The sequence below is a fragment of the Giraffa tippelskirchi genome, chromosome 1, assembly GCF_054371585.1.
Source record: "Giraffa tippelskirchi isolate mGirTip1 chromosome 1, T2T-mGirTip1v1.2.pri, whole genome shotgun sequence".
Taxonomy (NCBI): domain Eukaryota; kingdom Metazoa; phylum Chordata; class Mammalia; order Artiodactyla; family Giraffidae; genus Giraffa; species Giraffa tippelskirchi.
In genome coordinates this window covers 188,563,683-188,591,573 of record NC_137275.1, presented here as the reverse complement: position 1 = coordinate 188,591,573, position 27,891 = coordinate 188,563,683, and the positions used below count along the sequence as shown (strand labels likewise).

Sequence of the window (27,891 nt, the reverse complement as noted above, 5' to 3'; positions counted from 1 at the left end):
AGTCATTTCATTCTGGGCATTAAAAGAGAATGTGACCTTTCTCCTCTCCATCACGATGCCTGGCTCTCTGTGGCAGTGCTGTCAAATGACCAAAGGGAAAATTGTCTAATTACGCGAGGCTTTATCATCTAACACAGACCTACAACAAAGTTGGAAAATATTCATTTTCGAAAATGACCACACAAACAAATTCCTCAAAAAGTTGTGCTTTTATTCACTGATGCTGTGGTTCACTAAGCCAATAGATGAATTAAGCAATTCTTGGTGGCTAAATGACAGTGTAAGCAATACAGACTTCATCAAATTAACATTAAACGTGATGGTGAAAGGATTATACATGATAAAATAAAAAATACTTCATTAGCCTTGATATGATATAGAAAAATATCACACTTCGAAGAGCAAGGAAAGCAGAATACTGAGGAGTAAGAAATGACACATGAACTTTGCTTTCCTTTCTTCCACCAAAGATTACACTCATCAAATGATCTTATTTTTTCATGGACTAAACTAAAATAAAAGAGGAATTAAAACACGAGTCACTTGCCATTATACAATTCTGAACTGAGCTTGCATAATTCAGTAGAGCATTTTGCAGTGTTTTAGTCAAAGACTAATTTCTTTTGTTCTCCAATGAAAAGAGCTAAACAACAGCTTCAATATCCTTAAAAAAATACATTTAAAGATCAGACTTAGAAAATAGACAGCTTCCCTAAATACATCTATTGACCTGTTGACTGAAGAGGTAAAATTACAGGAAGTATAAGGACAAGTGAAAAGCAAAATACAGTTAAGGACAATGGTAAGACTGTGCAAGATTCCTGGCATGTTTGGATTTCTTGATTCTTGTCCTGGCAAGTAGCATCTCAATGAAGTAGAGGTCTGGATTCATCCACTGATCAAAAGAAAAAATTTGGAAGCCATGGTCTTTATAAATTATAAAATATTATGTAATAATAGCAAATATTTATAGAATTTAAATAATTATAACAACCCTGCTGAAAGACAATACCATTAGCTTCATTTTACAGGTGAGAAAATGAAGTAAATAATTTGACTTTAAGTGCTACAGGTAGTTTGGACCTAACCTGAGAAAATAATCAAAGTATCCTGAGTCCAAGTTCAGTTTTCTTTCCATGATACTAAATTGCCAATATTGGCCAGTAATGGGGCATGCCCACCTATCATTCCAAGCCCCTAAAGAAATTGAATGGTTATGGTTTGTGATGATATGCTTCTGATCTCTGTGACAAAGGAAGAAGATGGGACTAATTTCTAGCATTTCCTGTAGAATGGATCGCACTAGGGGTTCTCCTGAGTGAAATGATGCTTGGTGAGAGAATGTGTATGCTCAGTAGATAGTCGTGTCTGACTCTTTGTGACCCCATGGACTATAGCCTGCCAGGCTCCTCTGTCCATGGAATTTTCCAGGCATGAATTCAGAAACCCCGAATGAGTGATACTCCTCATTGTATGACTTTGCTGGTCCTTTCCTTGAGGAAGTGATAGTCAGTGATCTTTCAGTTGATTGGGTGGTGGTGGTTGAATCACTAAGTCTTGTTCGACTCTTGCAACCCCATGGACTGTAGCCTGCCAGGCTCCTCTGTTCATGGAATTCTCCAGGAAAGAATACTGGAGTGGATTGCCATTTTCTCCTCCAGGGGATCTTCCAGACTCAGGGATCGAACTCATATCTCTTGTGTCTCCTGAATTAGCAGGCAAATTCTTTACCACTGACAAGGAAGACTCTTTGAGTTGATTATTCCCTTTATAATCTCTCTACAAGTTCAATTCCAGAAAAAAAAGTCAACAAAATTAGAAATGAAAATGGAGAAATCACAACAGACAACACAGAAATACAAAGGATCATAAGAGACTACTATCAGCAACTATATGCCAATAAAATGGGCAACTTGGAAGAAATGGGCAAATTCTTAGAAAAGCATAACTTTCCAAAACTGAACCAGGAAAAAATAGAAAATCTTAACAGACCAATCACAAGCACAGAAATCGAAACAGTAGTCAGAAATCTTCCAACAAACAAAAGCCCAGGACCAGATACTTCACAGCTGAATTCTACCAAAAACTTAGAGAAGAGCTAACACCTATCCTACTCAAACTCTTCCAGAAAATTGCAGAGGAAGGTAAACTTCCAAACTCATTCTATGAGTCCACCATCACCCTAATACCAAAACCAGGCAAAGATGCCACACAAAAAGAAAACTACAGGCCAATATCACTGATGAATGTAGATGCAAAATCCTTAACAAAATTCAAGCAAACAGAATCCAACAACATATTAAAAAGATCATACTTCATGACCAAGTGGGCTTTATCCCAGGGATGCAAGGATTCTTCAACATTCACAAATCAATCAATGTGATATACCACATTAACAAATTGAAAAATAAAAACCATATGATTATCTCAATAGATGCAGAGAAAGCTTTGACAAAATTCAATATCCATCTATGATAAAAACCCTCCAGAAAGCAGGAATAGAACCAACATACCTCACCATAATAAAAGCTATATATGACAAACTCACAGCAAACATTACCCTCAATGGTGAAAAATTGAAAGCATTTCCCCTAAAGTCAGGAACAAGACAAGGATGCCCACTCTCACCACTACTATTCAACATAGTTTTGGAAGTTTTGGCCACAGCAATCAGAGTAGAAAAAGAAATAAAAGGAACATAGATTGGAAAAGAAGAAGTAAAACGCTCGCTGTTTGCAGATGACATGATCCTCTACATAGAAAACCCTAAAGACTCCACCAGAAAATTAATAGAGGTAATCAATGAATACAGTAAATTTCAGGATATAAAATTAACACACAGAAATCCCTTGCTTTCCTATACACTAACAATGAAAGAACAGAAAAAGAAATTAAGGAACCAATTCCATTCACCGTTGCAATGAAAAGAATAAAATACTTAGGAATAAATTTACCTAAAGAAACAAAAGACTTATATATAGAAAACTATAAAACGCTGGTGAAAGAAATCAAAGATGACACAAATAGATGGAGAAATATCCCATGTTCACGAATCAGAAGAATCAATATAGTGAAAATGAGTATACTACCCAAAGCAATCTATAGATTCAGTGCAACCCTTATCAAGCTACCAACGGTATTTTTCATAGAACTAGAACAAATCATTTCACAATTTGTATGGAAATACAAAAAACCTCGAATAGCCAAAGTAGTCTTGAGGAAGAAGAATGGACCTGGAGGAATCAACCTGCCTGACTTCAGGCTCTACTACAAAGCAACAGTCATCAAGGCAGCATGGTACAGGCACAAAGACAGAAATATAGATCAATGGAACAAAATAGAAAGCCCAGAGATAAATCCATGCACCTATGGACACCTTATCTTTGACAAAGGAGGCAAGAATATACAACGGAGAAAAGACAACCTCTTTAACAAGTGGTGCTGGGAAAACTGGTCAACCACTTGTAAAAGAGTGAAACTAGAACACTTTCTAACAATGTACACAAAAATAAACTCAAAATGGATTAAAGATCTAAATGTAAGACCAGAAAATATAAAACTCTTAGAGTGAAACATAAGCAAAACACTCTCTGACATAAATCACAGCAGGATCCTCTATGACCCACCTCCCAGAGTAATGGAAATAAAATAAACAAATGGGACCTAATTAAATTTAAAAGCTTTTGCACAACGAAGGAAACTATAAGTAAGGTTAAAAGACAGCCTTCACAGTGGGAGAAAATAATAGCAAATGAAGCAACTGACAAAGAATTAATCTCAAGAATATACAAGCAACTCCTGCAGCTCAATTCCAGAAAAATAAACGACCCAATCAAAAAATGGGCCAAAGAACTAAACAGACATTTCTCCAAAGAAGACATACAGATGGCAAACAAACACATGAAAAGATGCTCTACACTACTCATTATCAGAGAAATGCAAATCAAAACCACAATGAGGTACTATCTCATGCCGGTCAAAATGGCTGCTATCAAAAAGTCTACAAACAATAAATGCTGAAGAGGGTGCAGAGAAAAAGGAACCCTCTTACAATGTTGGTGGCAATGCAAACTAGTACAGCCACTATGGAGAACAGTGTGGAGATTCCTTAAAAAACTGGAAACAGAACTGCCATATGACCCAGCAATTCTACTGCTGGGCATACACACTGAGGAAACCAGAACTGAAAGAGACACATGTACCCCAATGTTCATCACAGCACTGTTTACAATAGCCAGGACATGGAAGCAACCTAGATGTCCATTGGCAGAGGAATGGATAAGAGAGCTGTGGTACATATACACAATGGAATATTACTCAGCTATTAAAAAGAATGCATTTGAATCCGTTCTAACGAGGTGGATGAAACTGGAGCCTATTATATAGAGCGAAGTAAGTCAGAAAGAAAAACACCAATACAGTATACTAATGCATATATATGGAATTTAGAAAGATGGGAATGATGACCCTATATGCGAGACGGCAAAAGAGACACAGATATAAAGAACAGACTTTTGGACTCTGTGGGAGAAGGTGAGGATGGGATGATTTGAGAGAATAGCACTGAAACATGTATATTATCATATGTGAAATAGATCGCCAGTCTAGGTTTGATGCATGAGACAGGGTGCTCAGGGCTGGTGCACTGGGATGACCCTGAGGAATGGGACTGGGAGGGAGGAGGGAGGAAGGTTCAGGATGGGGAACACATGTACACCCATGACTGATTCATGTGAATGAATGTATGGCAAAAACCACCACAATATTGTAAAGTAATGAGCCTCCAATTAAAATAAATAAATTAATTGTCCATGTATAGTCCATGGGGTTGCAAAGAGTTGGACACGACTGAGAGACTTTCACTTTCACTTTTCTCTTTGTCATATTACTTTATATTAAACTCATTATTACCTTTCAGAATTTCATACAATTTTAGCACAGGTTTCAGAAGTCCTAGTTTCATGATGACAAAAATAGCCATTTTTCTCATTAGTCTATTAGTATATACACAACTCTGAGCTATTTATGTTCATAATGGTGGCTTTTCTTAATTTCTAAAATTGAGTCATTTAAACAATGTAAAATGAAATACATTGAGTTTTAGCTTTGTTGAACTCAGTGTCATATCTTTTTTGAGACACATAAAAATGTGAAAATGTTTGAGAACAAAGAAAGAAAAAAAAAGGTCTTACATGTTATTGGTCTGTCTCTTTTCCACAATTAACTTCACGTTTTAACATACAGGTCATGGCTTCACAGCAAGGATTGGTACATTCCTTTAAAACACACACACACAATGCAAAAGTGGGTTCAAGCATTTTTTTTCCTATAGACTAGGTGCACAGAATTCTGGTATAAGATGACAATGAAATTTCACTTTTTAAACTAAATTACTCTGCTATACAAATTCGAGTTGAAATGACCAAGGAAATTTAACGATAGGAAAAAATGCTGAGTAATGAAAACCATTTCTTAAAAGGACAAAAATAGAATAATCCAAGAGTTATCCCAAATAAATTCACCTAGATGATATTATATGTAAGCTAATTTGAAATTCAAGGGAGAATATTTCTATTCTCTTCAAACAGCTTGATGATAGAGAAAAAAATTATTTTTAATCCTCAATTCATTTTACCAGGCCTGCATAACCCTGATAATGAGAACTGGTAGTGAATATATATATTATACCATTCTCATTTGTGAGTATAAATGCAAAAACTGGAGTAAATTATTAGTCAAACACTAGCCTATTAATATAATAATTCTCCATTACAAACTCTGCAGAGTCTTTTGTCACCAAAAATGCAAGAGTGTCTCAATAGTACAGAATAAAGTAACATTATCCATCATATTAAAATACTGAGGGAAGAAAACAACTAATACTAACGTGATAGATGGCAAAAATTAGTACAAATTAGGCAGCATTATTTAATTAACACGTATTAGTAAACTATAAATAGTATTTTTATCATCATGATAAAGAAAATCTATCTGGTGAATAGTAAAAACACATCCAATAAAGTATAAAACAAGAATTATTTTTATGCTATATTATTATGTAAATTCTGACAAATGCTATGAGACAAAAATATATGAAGGCATAATAATCAGATATATAACAATTATCTATAAATAATAATAATTATGTTTTCACTGTTTATACATGATATAATTCTTGAGCTAGAAGAAAAGAGGATCAATTCTAAGAACATTGAGTTAGTCACTAAGATAGCTGTTTAAGATAATAATAAAATAATGTCAAGAACAGTAATAAATGAGAACCTAAATAAAAAGAAAACATTATATATACTAACAGCAAAAAGAAAAAAATTGAAAATATTTCAAAATAAACTTTCAAAATGTGCAAGAACTGCATGAAGAATTTTTTATTTAACTTCTCTGAAAAACCTCAAAGTCAACTTATCTTTTAAGACAATACTTAATATTGTGAAAATGCCAGTGGCCTTTAGAGTAATTGTGAATTTTACAAATATCAACCAGAATCTCAACTGTATTTACAGGCAAATTGATAAAAAAAAATAAAATCAAGATATTTATGGAAGAATGAACACTGAATAACTACTATGCAAACACTGCAAAAAAACGTCAGTGAAGAAATTTTCCATTACTGATATTAAAGTGTGTTATATAGTTGGAATCATTAAAATAGCATGATGGTTGTTTGATAATATCTACACAGAAAGAATGATTATTTTTATTAAAAATAATAAATAATGATTATTTTTATTAAAAATAATAAAATAGCATGTAAGATCTTGGAAAATGGATTTTTCATTGAAGAATTCTATATAAAGTATATATACTACTTATTAGATAAAAAACAGCTATTTAAAAATTCAGTTGTTCTTAAGTTTGGACTCTCTAGCTCTCTACTTTTATTCAGCTACAGAAGAAGAAAATCAACAAGATATGGAAAGAATATGGGAACTGGATGATATAGTTAAAGAAAATAAGATATTAAACACCATATAATAGCAGTTTTTCCTCTCCTGTTCTCTTCCCTCTCTCTTTTGTGTGTGTGTGTGTGTGTATACTGAACACACATCATTTTACCTGTTGAAATTAGAAATATCAAGGATTGTGAACAACTTCAGTTATCCTCCACTAGAGAAACCATATGGGAATATAAGAAGTAAGAATGAGATAAACATAAATCTAAATTATTGTAAAGTATCAAATCATTTGTAAACTTTCTTATCTCATTATAATTAACAGAATATTTTTGTGAATAATTAAGCTGCACCATGTAAACTTTTAATATAATTTAATAATTTAGAATTTCTTTTTTTTGTTGTTTTGTTTTTCTTTTTTGATGTACAGGCTTAGTTGCTTCGTGGGATCTTCTCAGACCATGGATGGAACCCATGTCTTCTGCATTGGCAGGCAAATTCTTTACCACTCAGCCACCAGGGAAGCCCTCAATAGCTTAAAATTTCTGAATAAATAAACAGCATAGAAAGATTATATGTCCTCCCCATTGTCACAAAGCCTCTTAAAGAAATGGATAAATCTTGGGTTGCAACAGGTTTCACCAATTACTAGCTTTGTATCCTTGGATCTAGTTACTTAGCTTTTCTGAGTCTCACTTCTTTTCTAAATTGGGAAAATAACAAACCTGTTTTGTAGGTTTGTTGTGAGTAATAAAGGAGATTGTGATTATAAAAGCATTCGGCAGATCGACATATAAAAAGTCTCTTCAAATCGTAATTCATTTTTTAGTCTTAAATAGAACACTTTCTTTTAGAAACCAAGTCTGAGACTGCTAATGAACATTCTATCAGAGATAATCTTTAGGGTACACTGATGTCTCGAAGGGGTTAGATTTTTATGAAGATTAGCCAGAAGTATAGTAATTATCTTAGATGTTCTATGTTAACCCATCTTCTACACACTTGTGTGATTTTTCTTTTTCCTCTTTACATTTTAATTTCTCCTTCTCATTTACACACTGCTTGATGAAAGAAGGCCAATTCTCTCTCAATGGAGAGAATTTACTTCTGGATTTTCAACTGTCGCATCCGTGTGTACGTACTTAGTCTCTCAGCTGTGTCTTACTCTTGGCCGCCCCATGGACTGTAGCCTGCCAGACTCCTCTCTGTCCATGGGATTTTCCAGGCAAGAATACTGGAGTGGGGTGTCATTTCCTCCTTCAGGGCCTCTTTCAGACCCAGGGATATAACCTATATCTCCTGCATTGGCAGGCAGATGCTTTACCACTGAGCCACACGGGAAACCCTTTTTTAATTGTTATTGTTCAACAAAACGATCAGCTGGGAGTTTATGTGATTTAGAAATTTGACTAATACATTTAAGAAAGTTCATAAGTGACAAGTATAGTTAAGGATTTACTTTGTAAAAGAAAGTACACTTGCTTTATAATGTTTTAGTTTCTACTGTACAGCAAAGTAGAGTATAGTAGAAACTATATGCTTATGTATATCCCCTCTTTATTGGATTTCCTTCCCATTTAGGACACCACAGAGCACTACAGAGTTCCCTGTGCTAGATAATAGGTTCTCATTAGTTATCTATTTTCTGGAGAAGGATATGGCAACCCACTCCAGTATTCTTGCCTGGAGAATCTCAGGGACAGAGAAGCCTGGTGGGCTGCCATTGATGGGGTCACACAGAGTCGGACACGACTAAAGCAACTTAGCAGCAGCAGCAGTAGTTATCTATTTTATACCTAATATCAATAGTGTATATATGTCAGTCCCAATCTCCCAGTTCATCCCACACCCCAGGCCCTAGAATCCATACATCCATTCTCTATGTCTGTGTCTCTATTTCTGCTTTCCAAATAAGTTCATCTGTATCACTTTCTAGATTCCACATGTAAGTGATATCATTTGATATTTGTTTTCCTCTTTCTGACTTACTTCACTCTGTATGACAGTCTCTAGGTTCATCCACATATCTTCAAATTGCACAGTTTTGTCCCTTTTTGTGGCTGAGTAATATTCCATTGTATATACATGTACCACATTTTCTTTATTCCTCCACCAATGGACATTTAGGTTGCTTCCACATCTTGGCTATTGTGAATAGGGCTACAATGAACATTACGATGCTTGTATATTTTTGAATTATGGTTTTCTCCAGATACATGCTCAGGAGTGGGATTGCTGGGGCATATGGTGGCTCTGGGGGCTTCCCAAGTGGTGCTAGGGGAAACAACCTGCCTGCCAATGCAGGAGACTAAAAGACATGGGTTCAATCCCCGGTTTGGGAAAATACCCTGAAGAAGGTCATGGCAACCCACTCCAGTGCTTTTGCCTGGAGAATTTCGTGGACAGAGGAGCCTGGTGGATTATGGTCTATAGGGTCGCAAAGGGTCAGACGCCACTGAAGCAACTTAGCACACACACACGGTAGCCCTATGTTTAGATTTTTAAGGAACCTCCATACTATTCTCCATATCGACTGTACCAATTTACATTCTCATCATCAGTGTAGGAGAGTTCCCTTTTTTCCACATCCTCTCCAGCATTCATTGTTTGTAGATTTTTTAATGATGATCATTCTGAGCAGTGTGAGGTGATACCTCATTATAGTTTTGATTTGCATTTCTCTAATATTTAGTGATGTTGAGCATCTTTTCATGTATTTTTTTGCCATCTGTATGTCTTCTTTGGAGAAATGTCTATTAAGGTCTCTTACCTATTTTTAGATTGGGTTTTTTTTCTTTTTTTACATTGAGCTGCATGAACTGTTTGTATCACAAGAGAGATTAGTCCCTTGTTACTTGTTTCTTTTGCAAATTTTTTTTCCATTCTGAGAGTTGTCTTTTCACCTTAATGATTTACTCCTTTTCACTGAAGTTCTTACACAATCATATAATAAGCACATCCTGGCTTTTGAAATGCTTTTCAAAAGGTGACTAAAGTCATTACTGAAAACAAACACAAGCCTACTTTTTACTAAGATGCCAAGTTTGTCTTTAGAAAGAATTTCCAAAAGAGCATTTTAAAAGGAAAAAAAAAAGAAAACATTACGAACAGCACAGGGAGCTCAGCCTGGTGCTCTGTAATGACCTAGAGGTGTGGGATGTGGTTGGGAGTGGAGGGAGGTGCAAGAGAGAAATGATATATGTATACATATAGCTGATTCATGTTGTGCAGCAGAAACTGACACGACATTGTAAAGCAATTATACTCTAATTAAAACTAAAAAGAAAGCCACAATAACTCTCCAGCAAATTTTTTAGACCACAGATATTTGCATACCTCAGGAGAGCCACAATCACAGTCTTCACCCACTTCCAAAAGTTTGTTCCCACACACTGGTTTTGTCATAGTTTTAGGAACCAATGCTTGCAGTAGGCATCTTGGCTTTTGAGATAACATGTATTTTTTAAAATATGAGAGACTGAGTGTACTGAAATCCTTTGGGAATTTTGAACTGTAACCAGAAGAAAAATGAGAAATACCATGTTATATACAGTGATAAGTTAACATAAGAATCTGACTTGTTTAACTAGTTCAACAAAAATTCCAAATTTAGTATAAATGAACCATGTTATATGTGGAGTGTGATACAGCATGAATATTACTCTCATTGGAAAATTCTTTTTCTAGATACCCAGTTGTAGGAGTTGGAAGAATTTCAATTCCTGTGTGGATTCAATTCTGCCCCAAATGGCAGCAGTGATGAGCTTCACCATTTGTTATCATTCACTCCTCTCATTATTGAGGGCTGAGAGGTAAGTGATAATAACAATGAATAGTGAAAGGAAATAATTGCAGACTTAGAGGTTCAATGGAGATATTTAACTTCTTATTTATGAGCGCTTCAACAGTAAGTTATGTTTATTGATTTTTCTATCACTAGTCCTTGCAAAGTGCTTAGAATTAAAAGGCAACATTAATAACATAAAAATGAATGGATTGGTGATAGGGATTTATAAGGAGGTTCTCATTTTAATTATATAAATATTTTTAGAAAAGATTGTTTTAAGCTAAAATTATTTTAAGTTAGATTAACATGGCCACTATACTTATAAACTCTACCTTGGCATATTTGGAAATCTTAAATAATGAGTTCTGCTAGTTGGTAAATCCTGTACATCAAGAAGCTAGAGCATAAATTAGTTGGAAACACAGCCATTACATTAAAAAATGTTCATCCAATTATACAGCCTGCATCTGAATTCTTTAAGATTTAAGAAATATTTTTTTTTCTCTACAGTGACAAGGTCTCACCTTAGATATTCATTCATCACACAACTCCCAGAGGGACACTTGGTGTTATATGGAACATCAGGCATACCGAGGACATGACCCAATTCATGTGACATCACTCCTACAAGAGAGACACTGTTCTTTCTCTTACCCTGGTGGAAAAAAAAAAAAGAAATATCTATTATTTGTGATTTTATTCAATTATTTGTTCATTATCATTGATGTTTGCTATTACAAAGAATAATAGTTTGACATGAAAATTATTGAATCATTGATCTTCTTCCTCTGTTATTGTTTATTGTAAATTGTAGACATTTGAGACAACTGACAGGACATTATAAACATTAAAAATGTTTACACTTCAAACATCGAAAATGACATTGTAAACATTTGAAATGATTTGCTATTGGAAATCTAACTGCTGAGACAGTGCTCAATCAATATGGATTATTGATAACCATGGTTGCTGCTGCTGCTGCTAAGTTGCTTCAGTTGTGTCCGACTCTGTGCAACCCCGTAGACAGCAGCCCACCAGGCTCCGACATCCCTGGGATTCTCCAGGCAAGAACACTGGAGTGGGTTGCCATTTCCTTCTCCAATGCATGAAAGTGAAAAGTGAAAGTGAAGTCACTTAGTCGTGTCCGACTCTTAGCGACCCCATGGACTGCAGCCTATCAGGCCCCTCCGTCCATGGGATTTTCCAGGCAAGAGTACTGGAGTGGGTTGCCGTTGCCTTCTCCATAAATCATGGTTAAATCATGATAATTCCATTATTCATTGTTGTTGTTCAGTTGCTAAGTGGAGTCTGACTCATTTGTGACTCCATGGCCTGTAGCCCTCCAGGCTCCTCTGTTTATGGCATTTCCCAGACAAGAATACTGAAGTGGGTTACCATTTTCTTTTCCAAGGGATCATCCCAACCCAGGGATATAACCCTCATCTCCCACACTGGCAAGTGGATTCTTTACCAACAAGCCACCAGGGAAACTCATTCTTCACAGGAAGTACTAAAAGATGTCACACTATGTACTCAATTCCAAAAAATATTGCTATGATGCCTACGACATTGGCAGTGTTTGGCATGTGACACTGACATGCACTTTGTCCAACCTCCTTGGCCATAGATACTAGCAATGATTAATTTGAAGTTACCTCAGATCCCAGAGGGCACCTGGATTCTATTTTTGTTCTGATCTTCCTCTTATAACTCCCTAACACCAACTAAAGAGTGAAACCTCTGGGAGGGTCAATGTAAAGAGATATTCTGTTTCATAATCCAAGGAATCCTCAGTGTAGTGATCTACTAATACAGATTCATTTCTACTTTTATTTACTGACTCAGCAAATATACATTGTGCTAACTCTAAGTAAGACATTGTGCTTGTCTTCACAGAGGTTGTAGAACCTCAGGGAGCTATATGTTTACAAACCTCAATAACAGCGACAGACGATGGGGAGCACAAGGAATTCGAGGTTGCCAGTCCTGTAATTCGATTTTTGAAGTCAACTCCACTGCGTAAAAGTTACAAGTACATTGTCACAATCGGAGTTTTTTGAACCATCAGCTTCTGTCAACTCTGTCTGAGACTTCCCTAGTTCCCCTACCCTTTTCATATTCATGAAGTCCCAGAAAAGCCACTGCTATTCTATAGCATTAGAATGACCACAGATGGTTATCCCACATCCAAGAGTCAATTTTAGTGATCTGACATGGGTCTGCAACAATCCCACAGGTGAGTTCCTAATAATAGAACTTTAGGTTCTCTGGTCACAGAACATGGAGGTAAAATTGAACAGGAATCTCTGTCATGGAACCTTTGGGATAACTATCTTCTCTGTCAAAGTAGACCTGGCCCTGGCCAGTGTGTGCTTACCTGAGTAGCTGAGCGTGGTCATGGGTCTTCATTTTCCCCAGGTTAGAACGATGCCAATTCAGAAAGTTGTTAAAGGTGACACCTGTGTTGGGTACCACCTTTATCTTGTCACCATTAGACCATACTTCCATACCTACCAAGGACACTTGAATGTCTATGGTATTGTAAATCTGAGGGAAGAACATTTTTCATCATGAAAATGTTTGATATTTCCTTTTTTAAAAAATTATTGAAGTATAGCTGATTTACAATATTATGTTAATATCTTCTGTATAGCAAAGTGACTGAGTTTTGTTTGTTTTCAGTTATACATATATATGTATATATGCCAGGCAAGTGTATGCTTCTCCGTTCTGTCTTGTCCCAACAAAGATTTGGAGTGACGGACATTAAAGCCCTCAGCGCGTCACAGCTCTTGGGTGTTGGACAGACCGTGTTATAGCTCTCAGATCTCGAACAGACCGTGTTAGAGCTCTTAGACAAATCGGTGTTACAGCTCTGTGTTACAGCTCTATTTTATTTAGAAATTAGCAGGAAAATCCATCCTCGAGGTGTGAGGGCATGTTGACCCAAAGATGCGAAGAGAAGAGTGCCCCAGCGTGCGGGACAGAGAGAGAGAGACCCCTGGCCCTTTGGCTCCTCTTTTTATATGTTTCCCGCCCACACCCCTCCCAACCCTGGCCTGCCCTATATAAACTGGGCTAGCCAGAAGTGTTGTTTATTCTACCTGAGACCCTCACTCTGGTCCTCAGACCTTCCTTTGTTCTATTTTTGCAAGCTTTTCCCTTCCTTATCTTTTAGCCACTGCCATTCTGGACTCCTGTTTTCTATTCTAACTACCTAACATATATATGTTCTTTTTCATACTTTTCTACTATGGTTTATCCTAGAATGTTATATGTAGTTCCCTGTGCTATACAGTAGGAAGGATTTATTTAGTTTTTTTTAGATCTTTCACTGATTGCAAGTAATGGATAAATGTATCCCATTTTGAAAACAGAAAACCTAGAAGTTGCCTTTGCTACAGTATACAGTGATTTTACCTTGATGTTAATCCTTGTCTATCAAATTTCCCCAAACTGCTTACTTTAAGCCATTGTAATTCTCCCAATTCTTACTTGCTTAAAATATAGAAAAGCCCTAAACTCCTATGTGGAAGCATATATTTATAGAACAAATATCTTACCACATTGAGTAGGTTTATCACATCAAACAGAAAGTTTCTTATCACAGTCATATTCTCATTATACATCTTATACTGTAAAATACCAAATGCAAAGAGTAATTAAAACCACAAATTAAAGTGAGAAAGCTGATGAAGATTTTATAGTTTAAGAAAACTTACACATTTCAATGTAAATAAATGTCTGTTCATTCCACATCTACTTCATATAAGAACTTATCTAAGAATCTGTTTCCACAAATTCTATTTCAAACGTAAGAAGTTTTTGGCAAAAGAAAACTTAACCATTCATATAAAATATCAATTCAAATTAAGTTGAAATAATCATATTAATTTTAATGTTTTCAAGTCAATTTAATATTTTTAAAATTTGGTTATATAGCATAAATTCTCATATATTTTAATATGAATGTAATTAATAACCTGTATATAATTTTATATCTATTTTATATTTACATGTTATATTGAGAACTTAAAAAAGATTTTAATAACCAACTCTTTTATGTTTCTAGTTATTGTGGTTGTTTTACTGTTGCTATCTGCCATTAAGTATATTTCCCATATCTGAACATTTTGGCAGCAGATGAATTTTAAAAGAGTGGGAATGAATGAAAACTATTTCTGACATGGCAGGTAGAACCAATAAGACAATCACGTGGACAGGCTTTGTATTTTTCATGAGAATCATTTATTGCTTGCGTCTGCTTGATAAGAAAACTGAAAAGTTGACTTAACTACCCAGTTCAGTTCAGTTCAGTCGCTCAGTCGTGTCCGACTCTCTGCGACCCCATGAATCGCAGCACGCCAGGCCTCCCTGTCCATCACCAACTCCCGGAGTCCACCCAAACCCATGTCCATCGAATTGGTGATGCCATCCAACCATCTAACTACCCAAGAAGTGCTCATTTCATACTCACAAAGGCATTATCCAGCACCAAAAGCAGATCAAGGTATTTTTCAGCCTGAAGAAATTCTTCTGTCTTTATGAAGAATGAAAGAGCATTGTTAATAATATCTTCAACCTAAGAGATTAAAAAACTAACAAAAAGATTTTTTTTCCTTCAGAGGAAAAGTAAATTGAAGAATAAGTAAATAAGGGTTGGGCTTTACTCACACAAGCCATTTCTGGATACACCAGTTTCATACATCGAAATGAATGATGGTGGGAAACTGCACTCACCTCTGGACTTTTGAGTGACCTTGAGGTTCGAATAAGGTCCTGTTTCCTGCCAACATTTCTTACACCACAGGTGTGATTAGCTGGGTTGAGCTCCTCCTGGTTGTATATGAGGACAGCGTGTTCTTCTGGGTCTGTGCTTTTCAGAGGATTTATCATGTATCTTTGATCGTGATGTGTAAAATAGCCCCTGTGAGAAACAGAGGCTCATATTTCAAGATTCTCTGCCAGAGTCACACCCTTTGACCAGAGTGAAGGTATTCCTCTCCCTCAACACCGAGCTCACATGTAGTTTTCATTCATATGTCTTGCAGCTAACTTTTGCTAATTTAAGTTATAATCAGTGTTTGTCAATACAAAAATAGATCCTATTTTAATTACCCAGAGCATTCTGAACAAGAAGTAGTAAGATGAAACTATCCCCCCAAATTTGAAATTTACACCATGAACTCAGTAAATATTTGTCCATAGTTTATTTTCACATTTGGCAAATATTTCTTGGCAGATCCTAGGATTATAAGGGTGAATGTAGTAAAGGAGTAGATAAAAGGATACCTTGCAAAGGAGTAGATATCTTGTAGATACCAAGAACCCCAAAGAGAAAACTGATGAGCAGATCAGCCAGAGGAACAAGTTGGAACTAGTAGTAACTTAAAGATTTTCTCTTCTTAGGAGGAAAATTAGTTCAGAAATATATAGTGAAACTGTATGATGAAATATTAGAAAGCCAACACAGCTGTTAAAAAAATTACATCTACGAAAGCATTGTATGATATGGGAAAAGGCTTTTGATATCATGTGGTATGTCCCATGTTGGACAAAGAATTGTGTATTTTATTTTACATTTCAATCATATAAATGATATTTTTGTTTATCTGTATAAAAGGCTGAACCATGATCAAACACTAATACTAGTGATACTCAGAGGTAAAACTTTTTGGTGGTTATTTTCTTATTTGGCTTTCTCACCCTTTATAAATTTTCCCTAACTGGCAAGAATCACCTTTGTAAACAGAAATACCACACAGATACACAAACACACTCATATACACAAACTTCTAAAAATTATGTTTAATGTGACAACTGCAGGGTAGCATCTTTAAGAAAATAAAACAGATGGTTTCAGGGAATGAAGGGTGGATGGATAATAAATATGAAAGTGAATCCAGATGTCACCATGCTCCCAAATATAGTACTTGTTTAAAAATTGTGAACTCTTACTTTTACTAGAACTGCAAATAATGAGATAATTGCAAGGATGATACATTATTCTTCACTTTAACCATGTAGATTCAGCATTTTATCAATGGAAATAATTTTACCAAAATAGTAAGAAGACATGGTGTCCAGGTAGACTCAATATTGTGTAACAAAATAGTGCTTGATGTTTAATATTTTTACAAGTTGTAACTCACCGCAATCCATCACAAGTACTAATGCTGGCAACAGAGTCCTTTTCATTTAGAATGTGTCCTTTATAGTAGCAGTGTTCCTAAGGTTGGAAAAACAAATTTTAACTATAAAAATAAATGTATCACAGTTGTGTTGAAAACTTTTATCTTGAATATGTAGGAATGTTCTTCAAATAGTGGCTGTGACCAGACTAGCTCCCAGAAACAAAAACGTGGAGAATCTCAGCAGTTTTATGGACCTCTCCATCTATGACCTTGGAAACTCTCCATATTTGGTGGTTGAGCTGTCTTTGTGACACTAATTCACGCTAAAGAAAAGTCCAGAAAATTTGAACCTAAATGGACTCATGGCAAACGTAGACACTGCATTTGAGAAGTAACCTGTTGCTTTATGTGGTCTATAGCACTCCCCAAGAACTCTCAGGTTTGAGTGCCAACTTTGGAGAATTTAGTACCTCTGTGCAAGCTCCACTATGCATTACATATCAATAAAATGAGGTATTCATTTTCCTAAATTCTCAAGTCCTCAAGAGGCCATACCACCATGTCTGAGACCCTCTGATTTAAGGGTCCAAATCATTTTTTTTTTAAACTGGTGTGTTAGTGGTAGCCCTTTACCAGCCTTGAAAGCCCAGAGAATTTGTCTACAACTAGAGATTCAGACTGGCTTCCTGGGTGACTCACTGGTAAAGAATCCGCCTGTCAAGCAGGAAACACAGATTGGACCCATGGGTTGGGAAGATCCCCTGGAGAAGGAAATGGCATCCCACTCCAGTATTCTTGCTTGAGAAATCCCATGGACAGAGGAGCTTGGTGGGCTAGAGTCCATGGGGTCACAACGAGTCGGACACAACTGAGCAACTAAACCACCACACAGAGATTCAGACATTTTGGCACTTCATATAAGCAAAGTAGGGGATCACTTGTGCAGAAAAGTCCACGAAAGCTAATGAATAAACTCTTGTTCAAAACAAACTGACTTTCCTCAGGGTCTGACATTCCATCTGTGTCTTTCTTGCCTTTACAAGAAACTTTGTCATTATAACATTTTCATTATAACAATGTCATTAACATTTTCTTGTAGAAGAGTTGGAAAAGGTACCACATTAAGACATCATTGGCCATTCACACTTAAGTATGAACTAATTTATCAGATACTTTCCCCAAAGGTCAATGTTAGCAAAAATCCAGATGCCCTTGAAATAAGAGAGTAAGAAGGGAACAAAGGGCCATTCTGTGGCCTAAGTCTTGTTTGTTTTTTTTTACAGAGACATAGATGTTTGGGACACCATGGAGGGTGGCTCTGAGAAATGCCCTAGCTTGATAATACTTACGACTGAGCCTTTTTTAAAAAGCTAAATTTATTTATTCTTAATTGAAGGATAATTGCTTTATAGTATTGTGTTGGTTTCTGCTAAACATCAACATGAATCAACCATAGGTATACATATGACTGAGCCTTTTTATATTCTCTTCCTGTTCTTTTCTTGGCCTTGATCCTCTATGTCTGACACCTACACCTTGGCATCATTTCTATAATGGTAGTTTAACCAGATAAAAATTTTTATTAACTAAGTAATTGATATACCATTGTGAATCTCAGGATAAATGCATTTATCACTAGAAAATAGTAAGTAGTGACATAACATTTTGAGTACCTAGGAGAGAATGTTTCTAACCTGGTGATAAAATGATTTAAAGGAAAATAGACTTTTAGTTGCTTCTTTTTTTTTTTTTTTTTTTTGCAGCCCAGACAAAATTCAATTCTGTTATTAGTTGCTTCTTAAAATGCAACACTTGAGGGACTTCCCTGGTGGTCCAGTGGTAAAGAATCTGCCTTGCCATGCAGAGGTTGTGGGTTCACTCCTTGGTCAGGGAACTAAAATCCCACATGCCGTGGAGCAACTAAGTCCGTGCAACATAACTAGAGAGTCCATGCACCACAACGAAATATTGAGCATGATGCAATGAAGATCCTGTGTGCCACAATTAAGATCCAACACACTCAAATACATGAATATTAAAAAAATTTTTTTTAATGCAACACTTAAGAGCCTCCTACTACTCCTACCTTTTAAAAAGATATAATTCTTTTTTTCACCTGTTGTCTCCTTGGTCATAGATGAGCCCCTTGCTTTCAAGTCCTTTGATTTTTTTTTAAGTTGACCTTGGACTTATGAATCTCATGATATAAGCAGCTGATCCAAGTTAAGAGTCCCAGAAAGCATTCAGACCTACCATGTTCTGAGGTCTTGTGGTGATTTCTTCTCCACCGGGTGAGTAATATGTTTCAGTGTAGTCTGGTCCCAGGAGATGCCTGTAGAGAGCAGAAAGTTGAACAATACTCTCATGGTGATAATTAAGGCTAATATCCCTGATCTGATCTTCAGCACTAAAGGAATGATAATGTTTACGGTGAGAAAGAGCTGACATTCTGATGCACTAATCCTTTTCCAATGTCGTGAGTGTGCTCCTGAAGCAAATCAAGCATTCGGTTATACCTCTTAGAACTGAGGACAGAAATGTCTTCCAATATTTTACTAACACAGGAATCAGAGAATGATTTTTCTAACTTCAAATGTATTATTAGGATTCTTTGCACCAAGAACACAGCCTCTAAGCAATCTTGAAATGGTGTTGGGTCACAAGTACACATCAAGGACCATTGCATTCAGGGAGAAGTTTACTGACTATTACAGAACTTGGTGGAACCCTATTCCCTGAGATCTATCTCAAGGCTGTGTGCCCTGAATGAGCCTTAGCTATAAAAGCAGAGACATTACTTTGCTGACAAAGTTCCGTCTAGTCAAAGCTATGGTTTCTCCATTAGTCACGTATGGATGTGAGAGTTGGACCATAAAGAAAACTGAGTGCCAAAGAATTGATGATTTTGAACTGTCGTGTTGGACTTCTCCCCTAGAGAGTCCCTTAGATTGCATGGAGATCCAACCAGTCAATCCTAAAGGAAATCAGTCCTGAATATTCATTGGAAGGACTGATGCTGAAGCTGAAACTCCAATACTTTGGCCACCTGATGCGAAGAACTGACTCATCTGAAAAGACCCTAATGCTGGGAAAGATTGAAGGCAGGAGGAGAAGGGGACGACAGAAGATGAGATGGTTGGATGGCTTCACGGACTCGATGGACATGAGTTTGAGCAAGCTCTGGGAGTTGGTGATGGACAGGGAGGCCTGGTGTGCTGCAGTCCATGGGGTCGCAAAGAGTTGGACACGACTGAGCAACTGAACAAAACTGAGCTGAAGTGATGTATCAAATGTATAACTAATGAGAACCCACTGTATAGTACAGGGAACTCTATTCAGTGCTCTGTGGTGACCTAAATGGGAAGAAAGTTCAAGAAAGGAGATATACGTATATGTATAGCTGGTTCACTTTTCTGTACAGTAGAAACTAACATAATATTTTAAAGAAAAAATACCCCAATTAAATAAAAGTACTGGAAAGTCACATCAAAGGTTTGAGTTTATCTGGGTAGAATATATTTGCAGCAAATTCCAAAATTACCAAGGAAGAAAGTCGTTTGTGCAGCTTCCTTTGTTTTATAATTTGCATGTAATTTCCTAGAGAAACATCAAGCTTCTTTGATAATATTAGCACAAACTATCAGCATCTAATGCTCAATATGCTTCATGTCTTCTTTGTGAAATTACACTATATAGAGTTTCAAGATTTATTTTCCTACATTTTTTTTAGAATAATCCAGTAATTAGACTTGCAGAAAATACAACTTACTCAGCTTTTTGTAGGGAAAGAATGACTTCTTCTCCATTTAACATCATCTGATATTGAAGTTCAGGTTCATATCTTTCCTAAAAATGTTTAATAATATAATGATAATTTACATTTCTGAATCTATCTAAAATAATTATAATGATATAGGTAGCTGTACAGAATAATAATTACAAATGCGTGTAAGATAAAAGCAGTTCTCATGCTTCTAAAATATGTAAAAGAAAACACAAATTTTACACCAAGATAGATTTCCAAAAAGTACAATAACATGGTAATAACACAGATTAAACTCACTCTAATATGTAAGATAGGGACTTAACATTTGCTCTAACGTATCGTATACAGTTCTGTACCCTAATGGGTCCTAATAGGGTAATAATAAGGCATATATTTTTACTGTTTTAAAGCTAGACCAAATACACTAAAAAGGCTCAAACAAAAACACACTAAAAATTAAAACAAAAATTATAAAATGAGGAAAATATTTCCAAAAATGTAATAGTCAAAGAGTATCTTCAACACAGTAAAAAAAATCTTGTAAATTAATGAGATAATTTTATCTCCTAGAAATGGCTGCCATTCCTGTCTTCCTTTATTTTGTCCTCCCCACAAACTTGGAGAAATGTCCAAGCTGCTTTATTCTTTCTGATCGAGGGAGTCAGTTAACTTCCTTCCTGCTGCTTCAGTGCAAAAGCATTTAAAGAAAACCTATGCCCTCTCCAGGGCAAAGGGGAGCTTTTGTATAAATGGATTTCAAAATTAAACTATTAAATGTTGACTGTGACATCACTTCTACTAGTAGAAAGATCCTTTACTGTCTCATTAGATGACACCATGATCAATCCATTGCTTACCTCTTTGCCATGCTTCTCTGTTTGGTTATTCTGTATCTCTCTTTTGTGTAAAATATGTAGTTTCTTAAGATGAACTACTTCATACAGCTCTGATTCAAGTGTTTGTCTTATGGCTATTGCTAGAGAAAGAGACATAATATTGGCATAAAATATGTAAATGTTTTTGTTGACTGGTTTGTTGAAATCGCATGAAGACAGTTCCCATTGAGAAGAGAAACACTGAGAAGGATAATTTTCTTCTTCTACTTAAGCTTTGATAACAAAGAATTTTTCTTTAGCTTTCTCTCCCTATCCTGGAAAGACATGACAATGATGAAATAATTCTTTGGAATTGTCAGTATATTAGTGCTCACCTTGAGTCTGAACGATGAGACAGAGGATGGAGAGCAGGACCAAAGACATGCTGGCTACTGCAGGTAGCTGGGAAGTCCTACTCAGCACTAAGTTGTGATCTCCCCAGTTTTCCAGTTTTATCTCCCCTACTTCACTGTCCAGCTTTATCTTCCCCCTACTTCTCTTTACAAATTGGAAAAAAAAAGGTTTAAAACCCTCAAACCTTCTTTGGAAGTTTGGGGAATGTTTCCTAATGGCTTTGGAAAGTTGCCAAGACATTGCACTGTCAAGATCATGAGAATGTTCCTCATTTCTGAGAGGTATTTATGTCTGCGGTTACATCTTGTTAAGGATTCACATCTGGGCAACTGCTTGGCCCTGGTGCTCCAATAGCATGGGAAAGTGCCTACTGAGACTGAGATATCTATATATATATATTTGCACACACATTAAATTCAGACATCACTCATGCTTTTCTGTAATCTTATAGAACTTAATCTATATATTTAGAAAATCTATCAGTCTGTAGATGTTTTGAAAAAGTGTGTGTTGATCTTCTGGACCAGCAAAAGATATAAATGTTTATAGAGAAAACTTAAATTGAGGAAAAAATAGTTGGTCACCCAGTGGCCCAACGTTATGTTTATATTTCTTTGATTTCAGATGACTTCATTTGGATAAAATACTTGAAACAGTATTATTTAGTAAAAAAGGTAAAACAATTTGAGATTCTTGGTATCCATTGACCTGGTATTTGTCAGAGTTAACTCTAAATTATATTCCTATTAGTAGAGTTTTCCCAATCTAAAAATCTATGCTCTTTAACTACTGAGTTTATTTTTTACTGATACATTTGGGAGTTTGCAAGCATCAGATTGTAAGTTTTAGAGTAATCTCTCCATGTCTATGCTTCTCTTTGTTTTTCTACATTCTTTTGAGTCATTTAAGTTTTCTCTATAATTTTCTATATCTTTTGCTAGTCTAGAAGATCAACATTCCACTTGTATCCTATAGTATGCATGCATGCATGCTAAGTCACTCTAGTCATGACCGACTCTGTGCGACCCCATGGACAGCAGCCCACCAGGCTCCTCTGCCCATGGGACTCTCCAGGCAAGAATACTGGAGTGGATTGCCATTTCCTGCTCCCGTATCCTATAGTAGTTACCATTAAAATTTAGCAAAATGAAATCCAAATAACATCTACCTACCATCAAATAATACAAGATCATGAAATGGTGTAACTCTTATCAGCATCCCAGCCCTAGTCACCTTACATGTTGTTGTCAGGTGTTTTAATTCTACCATGATTTTCATCCCCTAGTCATTACAGTTAGTTTTGTGTTTTAAACAGATGCTATTTGAAATTACCCATAAGCATACTATCTTCTTTTCTCCAAGATTCTTTTTTGTAAAACATATTTTCTAACAAATCATCTCTTAGAGTAAACAGTACTGTGTTTTAAAATTCTCTCCCGGGAGACTATATTTATTTCACTATATTCTTTAATGGTAGTTGGGTGGGAATATAGTTTTAGGATGACAATAAATGTATCAGCATTTGGGAACTATTTTACTGTGTTTTTTTGGAGGGGAACTCATATTACTGTTGAAAATTCTGCTTTCAGACTATTAAATAACAAATTAAATTTTTTTTTTTTTTTGCTGTTTATACAAATAATAGGGCTTCCTAGGTGGCGCTAGTGGTAAAAGTACTTGCCTACCAATGCAGAAGACATAAGACATGCAGATTCGATCCCTGGGTTGGGAAGAGCCTCTGGAGGAGGGCATGACAGTCCACTCCAATATTCTTGCCTGAAGAATCCCATGGACAGAGCAGCCTGGCAGGCTACAAAGAGTAGCCTGAATAGCCGCAAAGAGTCGGACACGACTGAAGGAACTTAGCAGCAGCATACTACTAATATTGCAAGGTAAATTAAATATTTATTGAGATCATGCTAATTTGAGTTTACACTAAATTAATACTACATTTCTGGGCATTTCAAGATGACCCTGATACTATCCTTGAAAGTGAAAGTGTAAGTTGTTCAGTGGTTTCCGATTGAACACCAGTTCTCCCGCATTGCAGGTGGATTCTCTACCGTCTGAGCCACCAGGGAAGCCCAAGAATACTGGAGCGCGTAGCCTATCCCCTTCTCCAGCAGATCTTCCTGACCCAAGAATTGAACCGGGTCTCATGCATTGCAGGTGGATTCTTTACCAGCTGAGCTACCAGGGAAGCCAGATACTATCCTTAGTATTTCTGTGATAAAGTCTAATAATAGAGATTAATCTACAGATAGATACAGTTTACGCAAATGGTAAATATTGTGACTGAGGCTTGTGCATTATATTCAGGTAGATTTTAGAATACATAATTTGGTGGCTGGGGATGGGGGGAGAGAGTCAGATTATTATTAGCTAGAAAAGAAATAGTGGAAGGAGTATTCTGGTGAGAGAAAACTAAGTGAGAAAAGCCAATGGATATGCAGAAAACACAAATGTTTGTATAACCACAGTCCATTTCCATGATTTGAATACAGCATAAAAAGTAAGTATTCACCCCACTCTTGTATCCTTGCCTGGGAAATCCCATGAACAGAGGAGCCTGTCCGGCTATGATCTACAGGATTGCAAAGAGTTGGAAACAACTTAGCAACTAACCAACAACAAGCTTATGGAGAGACAAATATTAAAGGCCTTAAAGACAATGGTGCATATCGGTACATATCTTAGAAATAGTTAGCTCATAAAATTATCGCATTTGCTAATTGATTGGATGTAGCAACTAAGGGATATAGAAAAATCTTGAATGATTTTTAAGGTGAAGTTTGAGCAACTGTATGAATTTTACAGGTACCCTTTTCCAATTTGGTCAGTTAGTGGGAATTGTAGTTTAGTTAAAACTCTTAAAGGCAGGATATATAAATTCTGGTGTGTCCTTCAGGAGCACAGTACCCTGAAGAAAACAGATGTTTGAAAATATGAATGTTCAGTAAAAGAAGTTTATAAACTGCACTATCTGCCCAAGATACTGATGCTGTTTGTTAGAGAGTTGAGTATCAGCCTATAAATTAAAGCAGGGGAAATAACAGTGAAGGGGTTGTTTACTTAACGCATCTGGAGGGAATGAGGAATGATATATTCATGTACCCTTCTGAATAAAATATCCAAGGAATTACTAAACATAGGGCTTAATTTATCACCATAAAACTAAGAAGTCATGACAAATATCCTGGCCACAGAGAATTTTGTTCCCATAAAACTCAACAACTTAACAGTAATTGGAAAGTTTCATGATAAAGTATACTCGATGATTAAGGAAGTTGTTTAAATACTGTTTAACTAGAAATAAAACAGCAACATGGATAAAAATGACAAAAATCCCTTAAAATGTAAATATTTTGCATGTATTCTTTTATTTGGTAATTGTAATAGACTTAAGTCATTGGTTCAAAGATTATGATTCCCAATTTATAGATGAATCAAAGATAGTACAAATCATACAGAAGGTATGTAATATCTGTCCCTTAAGTCACTGACATAGAAGAGTTGCTTGATATGAGAACTAAGTATTTCAAATATTTTATTGAGGGAGATATCCATGATGGCTTCAGTTGCTTCAAGGAAAAAGTCTATTTTAAAAATATAAGAGGATAGTAATTAGTGGGTTGAGTGAGAGGTTTGAGATGAGAAGAGAGAGTTTAGAATAATTAAACATAAGGGTTGATACATATTCACTGTTGATATTATGTATGAAATAGATAACTAATGACAATATACTGTATAGTACAGGGAACTATACTTAGTGCACTCTGGTGTCCTGAATAGGAAGGAAGTACAAAAGGAGGAGATATATGTATATGTGTATTTACATGTATGGGCTTCCCAGGTGGTTCTAGTGGTAAAGAACCCACCTGCCAATGCAGGAGATGTGAGAGACCCAGGGAGATTCAATCCCTGGGTCAGGAAGATCCCCTGGAGGAGGGCAAGGTAGCCCACTCAAGTCTTCTTGCCTATAATTAAAACCTATTTATAGTCATCAACTAATTAATTGACAACTATTTCTCCCCCAAATATGAGAATTTATCTGGCTCTCATATTCCTTCCTCTTTCCCAAGTCCTACATTGTGTTGATATTACCAAGACTTCAGTTCAGTTCAGTTCAGTCTCTCAGTCGTGTCTGACTCTTTGTGGCCCCATGGGCTGCAGCATGCCAGGCCTCCCTGTCCATTGCCAACTCCCAGAGTTTATTCAAACTCGTGTCCATTGAGTCGATGATGCCATCCAACCATCTCATTCTCTGTTGTCCCCTTCTTCTCCCGCCTTCAATCTTTCTCAGCATCAGGGGCTTTTCCAATGAGTCAGTTCTTCACGTGAGGTGACCAAAATATTGGAGTTTCAGCTTCAGCATCAGTCCTTCCAATGAATATTCAGAACGGATTTTCTTTAGGATGGACTGGTTAGATCTCTTTGCAGTCCAAGGGACTCTCAAGAGTCTTCTCCAACACCATAGTTCAAAAGCATCAATTCTTCGGTGCTCAGCTTTCTTTATACTCCAACTCTCACATCCATACATGACTACTGGAAAAACCATAGCCTTGACTAGACAGACCTTTGTTGGCAAAGTAATGTCTGTGCTTTTTAATATGCTGTCTAGGTTGATCATAACTTTTCTTCCAAGGAGCAAGTGTCTTTTAATTTCATGGCTGCAGTCACCATCTGCAGTGATTTTGGAGCCCAAGTAAATAAAGTCTGCCACTGTTTCCACTGTTTCTGCATCTATTTGCCATGATCATGAATCAAGGCAAATTGGAAGTGGTCAAACAAGAGATGGCAAGAGTGAACATCGACACTTTAGGAATCAGCGAACTAAAATGGACTGGAATGGGTGAATTTAACTCAGATAATCATTATATCTAGTACTGTGGGCAAGAATACTTTCAAAGAAATGAAGTAGCCATCATAGTCAACAAAAGAGTCCAAAATGCAGTACTTGGATGCAATCTCAAAAACAACAGAATGATCTCTGTTTGTTTCCAAGGCAAACCATTCAATATCACAGTAATCCAAGTCTGTGTCCCTACCAGTGATGCTGAAGAAGTTGAATGGTTCTATGAAGAACTACAAGACCTTCTAGAATTAACACCCAAAAAAGATGTCCTTTTCATTTTAGGGGACTGGAATGCAAAAGTAGGGAGTCAAGAAATCCCTGGAGTAACAGGCAAATTTGACCTTGGAGTACAGAATGAAGCAGGGCAAAGGCTAACAGTGTTTTGCCAAGAGAACGCACTAGTCATAGCAAACACCCTCTTCCAACAATACAAGAGAAGACTCTATACATGGACATCACCAGATTATCAATACCAAAATCAGATTGATTATATTCTTTGCAGCCAAAAATGGAGAAGCTCTATACAGTCAGCAAAAACAAGACCAGGAGCTGACTGTGGCTCAGATCATGAATTCCTTATTGCCAAATTCAGACTTTAATTGAAGAAAGTAGGGAAAACCAGTAGACCATTCAGGTATGAACTAAATCAAATCCCTTACGATTATACAGTGGAAGTGACAAATAGATTCAAGAGATCAGATCTGATAGACAGAGTGCCTAATGAACTATGGATGGAGGTTCGTGACATTGTACAGGAGACAGGGATCAAGACCATCCCCAAGAAAAAGAAATGCAAAAAGGCAAAATGGTTGTCTGAGGAGGCCTTACAAATAGCTGTGAATAGAAAAGAAGTGAAAGGCAAAGGAGAAAAGGAAAGATACACCCATTTGAATCCAGAGTTCCACAGAATAGCAAGGAGAGATAGAAAAGCCTTCCTCAGTGATCAATGCAAAGAAATAGAGGAAAACTTAGAATGGGAAAGTCTAGAGATCTCTTCAAGAAAATTAGAGATACCAAGGGAATATTTCATGCAAAGATGGGCTCAATAAAGGACAGAAATTGTATGGACCTTAAAATAGAAGCAGAAGATATTAAGAAGAGGTGGCAAGAATACACAGAAGAACCGTACAAAAAAGATCTTCACGACCCAGATTACCATGATGGTGTGATCACCAAACTAGAGCTAGACATTGTGGAATGTGGGCGAAG

General features: G+C 36.4%; 1 protein-coding gene across 1 annotated transcript; it reads right to left on the bottom strand.

Annotated features, from left to right (window-relative positions):
• Window positions 1–190: 190 nt before the first annotated feature.
• ADAMDEC1 (ADAM like decysin 1) lies at window positions 191–21,964 on the bottom strand. Its single transcript, XM_081515279.1, has 14 exons — window positions 21,809–21,964; window positions 21,456–21,574; window positions 20,602–20,678; window positions 19,086–19,164; window positions 16,851–16,927; window positions 15,439–15,625; window positions 15,176–15,238; window positions 14,262–14,333; window positions 13,076–13,245; window positions 12,632–12,713; window positions 11,223–11,353; window positions 10,248–10,422; window positions 5,193–5,276; window positions 191–895 (listed from the first exon to the last, which is right to left on the bottom strand). The coding sequence occupies exons 1-13, from the start codon at window positions 21,855–21,857 to the stop codon at window positions 5,196–5,198; spliced, it is 1,362 nt and encodes a 453-aa protein (XP_081371405.1). The 5' UTR covers window positions 21,858–21,964; the 3' UTR covers window positions 191–895; window positions 5,193–5,195.
• Between the last annotated feature and the right edge of the window lie 5,927 nt (window positions 21,965–27,891).